This window comes from Cynoglossus semilaevis, chromosome 19 (genome assembly GCF_000523025.1).
Source record: "Cynoglossus semilaevis isolate Cse_v1.0 chromosome 19, Cse_v1.0, whole genome shotgun sequence".
NCBI classification, from domain to species: domain Eukaryota; kingdom Metazoa; phylum Chordata; class Actinopteri; order Pleuronectiformes; family Cynoglossidae; genus Cynoglossus; species Cynoglossus semilaevis.
Window position 1 is genome coordinate 13,951,801 of NC_024325.1, and position 6,377 is coordinate 13,958,177.

The following is a 6,377-nucleotide window of genomic DNA, read 5'->3' on the forward strand; positions in this document are numbered from 1 at the left end:
AACAAATGTCATTCATTAGTCAGTGTTGGATTTTAATTTTAATTGACAAACATTTTTCTACATCTCTGTTAAATCAAATGTATAAAAAAGTTCAGATCTATAAGATTAATAAAATGCTTTGTTTTAATAAACACGTCAAACACGACTTTAATATAAACCTGCTTTTATTAAGGAAATGTAATAAAGTCCTTTGTACACGACCTCGGTACAGAGGTTCATTTTGTCCACACATGCAACTCTCTTGACTGAGGTACTGTTACAAATAAACAAGAAGAAAAAAATAATCTAAAAAAAACATATCTGTTATCAGACGAGAAACCAGGATCAGGTTGGAGATAAATCAACATGCAGGTTCAATGAGGGAGTATGTGGGGGGGGGGGGGGGGGGGTGAGGAGTGTTTGAGTGAGTGGGAGGTTTTTTTTGTTGTTGTTTTTTTTGGACCTTTTCGTCTCTTGATCGAACCCCACTGGCTCCTCCTCTGTCAACGCATGAACACAGGAAGCACGTCACGACCAAAGAGGCGTTGGTTTTCATCACCACTGATCAAAAAACAGACGTCATAAGCTCTCAGTTAAATCAGTAGGAAAGTGTGCGCACTTCAACAAAATGGTCTCAAAGTTTCTACTCAAGAGTTTTAAAACATGGCACAGATGAACTAAAAGCCGGTCGACTGGTTTCAAAGTTGTGGCAGTTACGGTTGAAACAAGCATCTAAACAAACGCCTCTGTACATTTTTCTCATTTTAACAACAGTTGCTCACTTTTCACATTTGTTCTTATTTGGGTTTAAAACAGGGGGGGGGCGTGTTGTCGCTCCGAGACCTTCCCGATGCCTGTCCCTAATATTACGACACTGAAAATAGTCTTATAGTAAAACAATAGAATGACTTTACTTCACTAAATATAATATTTATATAACTCAGGATTTCACCACAAAAATAAGTCTGTAAAGAACTCCAGTGAATCCGGAGGTTTCCCCACTTGTCCGTTGAAAGTCATGGCTTCGTCTTTTGTTTCTTCTCAAATAGAAAAAAATCGCAACAGTTCATCAAATTGCTGTTTGAAGCAAACGTCTCCCACACAAGTATTTTTTTTTCTTCATTATTTTCAAGTGGATTAGACATGAATTGCATTGCCACGACGCTAAAATGCTCCATAAGGCACTACAGGAGGCAAATCTCTCAGAAGCAAAAGTCTGACCGTGGTGTCGCGTCCTTCCGTTCCTGTGACCGGTCGCTCGATGCTCAGGTGAGCGCTCGACGAGTCGGGAGGTTTGTGTCACAGGCCAATGAGAAGGAACGTCTGCTGTGTTCACGACGTCAGTACAACAACCAGGTTCAAAGGTCACACAAAGGAGCTGTTTCCGTCCAGATGCACCAGGAGGAGGCGATATATATATTTATATATATATATATTTGGTTTCCTCTGCTGAGGCAAAAAGAACAAAAGAGAGAGTGGAGGTTAATATCCTGCGAAAAAAACTTTAATACTTTATATCAACTTTGTTATAACTGTGCCACAACAAATGAACGACGAAGACTCACCCCCTAAATCTTCACGCTCTCCGTCCCGTACACGTTGTAGCCTTCACGGTACGTGGCGTAATTCTGGCTGTTGGCAGGAGGGACTGGCTTAAAGTTCTGGACGTTCTTTGCCAACTTCAGACTCTTGGTTTCTTGCCGTGACTTATAGCAAAACTCAATCAGAGCCACGGTCATTGCCAGACCCAGCCCTCCAACCAGAATATAGAAGACTCCTGCCACGTTGCTCAGGCTCAATGCACTTGTCTTGTCCTGGGGGGTGGGGGGTGGGGGTGGGGGGGGGCAGTAGAAACCAGGTTAACACTGTTTGATGTGAAGAGACCTCAGACAGCAGCAGTAACATGACGCCTGACTCTACACTGAGGAGGTGGCTCAACCTAGGGTGTGATGGATGAGAGGAGACCCTGCTGTCCTACAGTATAAGAAGGTGAATGTAGACAGAGTCAGCGTCTGGGGGTCTGTCTGCCCTGTGGTCTCTTTACGAGACCACCTGTATATCGGAAGGCGGTCGTGGTCGTACAGGTCTACGGGGGTTACAGCCTCGGTTCTCTGTCACATCTGGTCAAACTTCAACTAAACTGCATTGGTAACAGTCAGACGTGGAAGGATGCGGACGAGGAATTGAACCATTGTGCTGCCGTCAACAGCCAACCAGAGATCATTGAAATTCATTTATGTGACTTTTACCATTTGCATTCTAAACTTTGTTTTTTTTCTTGGACTTTTCAGACCTGAAGTGAAGTAAACATTATCATTTTTAAATGGATTGAGGATGTTGAGAATCCCCCCCCCCCTCCCCCGTCTCTGGGGGTCCGAGCGTCAGACGTGACGTGTTAAATGCCCGCCGACCACTTGGTGCTCGGGTGATATTTAAAGGTCACTTTGGGTTTGGTCAGGATGAAGACGCTGCAGTGAGACGGCGGTCCGGCGTGTTCTGGGTTGATGTACGCAGTGTGCATACAAATGATCAAGAACCAATAAACTAAATTTCAATAGAGGTTTGGGCGACGAAACAGCAGGATAATGGTTTCAATTCTATGATTTTTTTTTTTAATTATTCATATTTTTATGGAATGAATAAAATGATGTGTCATCATGCTGGGAATTTTAACAAATCTTCAATCTTTTAGCTTTTGAGAAATGAATGAATCGTGACAGATTGGTGTGTTGATCAGTTCAATTAAATGCAAACACACGTGACAGGTCATGTGTTTTTCTTTTAAAGGCAGAACAAACGATTAGAAAATATTCACACAAACACACGCCGTCCTGACAAAACAACGTCAGACAGGATTTAGAATGGACTACCCCGATTTACCACAAGAGGGAGCCCAAAGACCATCACTGGTCAACACTGTCGACTTCAACTGTGATGTTTTTAAAGTTTTGTGGAAATAATTGTGATTAATCATAATTAAATAGATACATTTAAAAAAATAAAATAAAATTTAGTTTTACCTAGTACTTTACAATAGTAGTAGTAAATTTAGTACTAATTTAATATGTGTATTTCATGTCAAAACTGTGAGTTTGTAAATGTGGCTTTCATGAATTAAATCAACCTGGGATTGTTGTTTCAAATGAAACTTTTTGACAATTAAAAAAAAACAACAAATACGTGAACCTATGTATTATTTGAATATTTAAACAGAGCTTCACTTCCCACAGCCTGGGGCTGGAGGTGACATCACTAGACATTAATCCTTAAAGTATCCTTAAAGATTTAATTTTTTTTTTAAATTTTGTACATTTATTTGATTTCTCAGTTTTGTCAGGACGGTGTGTGTCGTGTCGTAATCGGCCTGTCTGTCTGAGTGTGGTGCTGTCGATGTCTGTGTATGAACAACTGGGTCACAATGCTTTTGATGCAATCAGTGTAAAAAGACCTGCAGCGACTGACCTTACTTCCAGAGTCCTTGGTTCCACATTCACCCTTATCGTACCACCATTTGTTTTTCAGCTTGTCTAAGATGCCTTGTTCACTGAGTTTCAATACTGCAAGGTTTACAGGAGTTCTTCACGTGGGAAATAACATAAATAACATTTTATTATGTTATTTTATGTTATTCAACTTTTTTTTTATATCTACTTTACACTTTGCAAAGCGATAGAGTAGGGTCCTGGCCAACACATTACAGACAGCAAACAGTTCTACAGTGACTATAGAAATATATAAATATATATAAATATATATATATGTGACCTTTCATAATCCATGGCTCAGCCTAAGACGCCAGACCCCAGCTTTATCGCTTTGAGTAATCGGCACACACTGATCACAAAGGAGAGATTTAAGGGTGCAGAATAAAGCAGCTGCTGCAGAAACACAGGCAGGAATTGATGAAAGCACTTTTTTTGTTGCAATGTGCAGCCTGTACGATGTTTAGCCAGGTGAATCTAACAGGAACCCTTTCTTGACTAACAGACAAAACACAGCAGTTTCAGATCATTAGCAGCTAAAAAACAAAGGGTAATGTCTCACAAATCACCCCCGTCAATCACAGAGTTACGATCGCTATATGAAAATACAAAACTTTTTTAGCTTCTAAGATTAATCCTAAATCCACATCAATTTGATGGAAAACCATTCGGACTGCCAGAGTCCGTGGAGACCCATCTCAGACCAGGGTCGGTCTGGGTTGTTTTGTAAGACATTAGTTTGACCTGGACTGTCATGATTAGAAGCTGATTCCCTTTCAGAACAAATGTCAGTGAGTGTAATTCAACATATTCAAATATATTGCATTCACCACTGTGTGCTCACTGTGTAAATGTTTTTTTATTCATTTTACTTTATTTCTTACAATTTACGTACTATTTTTTACTGTATTAAAGTCATTTTAAATGTTTTTTTCTTCATTTTACTTTATTTCTTACTATTTACGTACTATTTTTTACTGTATTAAAGAAACATGTTCCTTAATCCATTCATCCACCCATCCAATAATTGTATCAACTACTAGTCTCACGTCTCCTCTAAGCTTCGACAACAAGTTAATTAATTAAAAACACCACAATAATGAAAGAATAATTAGCTATTATTATTATTATTATTATTATACCAACGTAAATCACTCAAAATCCTCAAAAAACTATAGTTCAGTAGTTACCTCTTTGCTCCACCAGAAGGTGCTGTAAACACAACTCAGCACTAAATGCTTTTTTTTAAAGACTCACTTGATTTAGTTTTGATCTCTCACCACTAGAGGGTGCCCATGGTCTTTGCAATAACAAATCACCCTGCGCTGTTGAGACTTTCACTACAGTAATGCAACTTGAAAAGAAGAAAATATTTTAAAAAAATGACGAAAGCCACCATCAAAACAGAACATTGGAACGATCCTGGAACAATAATAACACATTCATAGACATTCATTCGGCCTGCCTGAACCAAACCACATCCTAATAACTTCATTATGACCATAGAAACCATCAATATTACGCAGAAATGTAGCATAAAGAGCCGTTACAGCCTAGCTAAGTAGCTAACTGACAATAATAACAACATATTACAGTTCAAATATTCTTAAAAAGACAAGTACTTTACTCACCAAAACGTCTGATTATTTATACTCATAATTCCATGTTTATCCGTGAGCTTCAATTCTAACAACAACAGTGTTTCTATCGTCATCCACGCTAAAGCTGAAAGTCCAGTCTGTTGTGTCGTATTTATGTAGTTTTAATGTCCACTCGACAGAAGCACTGGACGCCGAGAAAACTTAATTTTCGAGTCGCTATATGTTGTTTACTAGATTCAAGACTGCGCGTTTTTTTCAACATCCAATCAAATCACTCAAATCGCCAACGTAACAACCGGCCAACCGGAAGTTCGACGCCAACCCAAAAATCTGATTGGTTAAAGAAACGTCATCGCCAGTCATTCTAAGCGCCTACTGCTCTCGCCACTGATTCTGAAGGCCTTAGGGCAGATTTATTTCAACCTGGCAACACTTGAGGCCGCAATATAATTGGCTAAAAAAAAAAAAAACTCGAGAATACGCGAGTTTCACCAGAAAATAGGCGATAAGGAGAAGGTATTATTATTATAAATATTATTATAAATATTATTTATATGATTATTTTATAAATATTCATGATAAAATATGTCATTGATTCTGATGGTATTAAGGAAAGAAGGCTTTGCTGGCCACTGAAAAACACATGCACAAAACTCCCTCTCTCTCTCTCTCTTGCTCTCTCTGTCTCTCCCCCCCACATTTGAACTAGACACATTCAGCCTGGAGTGAGAATGAATTCTAACTGAATAAACACGGCCCTTAACGTCTCAAAAAATCTCAGATAATCTGTGATGTGTAATGTTATTCTAATGAGTATGTCCACAGTGGTAGTTACACACAATATATTTTCATTGTTAAATTACACACACGTGTGTTTCTGAGACACTAACAGAGAAACATGGCCGTCACACGTGACACTGCTGGAAAAATTCACTTTTCAACCAAAGCCAGTGAGAGGAGACAGTTTTCCCGTTATCCCTCTGACAGTCTCCATGTTCTGCTCACTCAGAAATGAAGGACTTCAGCCGATAACAGAAACTTTTTTTTTCTTTTTTTCTCACATCTCTTCTTCTCTCACCACAGACTCAGAGACAAGCTGAAGAGCAGAGGCAGAGATGGATCCTCATGGGAGCTGTGGCTGCGTCCTGGTGCCCACCACACCAGACCAGGGGCTTCGTGGTTGGAGGAGGGAAAAGTTGCACAGCGGATTTGATTGGAAGGTAAACAAAAACAAATGATCTGGTCCAGACTTCCTGGATATATAATTATCTGAAATTATCCTTGAAGGTGAATTTGGATGTCTATTAATAATTAG

General features: G+C 39.3%; 1 protein-coding gene across 15 annotated transcripts in view; it reads right to left on the reverse strand.

The window, feature by feature from the left end:
* Nucleotides 1–449: 449 nt before the first annotated feature.
* The window catches only part of gria3a (glutamate receptor, ionotropic, AMPA 3a), a 55,451-nt gene continuing 49,523 nt past the window's right edge, over nt 450–6,377 (reverse strand). For 10 of the 15 annotated variants that reach the window (XM_017041540.2, XM_025065713.1, XM_025065710.1 and 7 more), the window contains 3 exons: nt 3,442–3,556; nt 1,545–1,793; nt 450–1,425 (listed from right to left, as the gene is read on the reverse strand). In XM_017041540.2, coding sequence (XP_016897029.1) covers nt 1,548–1,793; nt 3,442–3,556 — 361 coding nt within the window. In that variant the 3' untranslated portion in view covers nt 450–1,425; nt 1,545–1,547. Of the gene's footprint in view, nt 1,429–1,544; nt 1,794–3,440; nt 3,557–6,377 lie in introns of those variants that run through there. The other 5 variants (XM_025065718.1, XM_025065717.1, XR_003052925.1 and 2 more) reach the window with 5 other exon arrangements.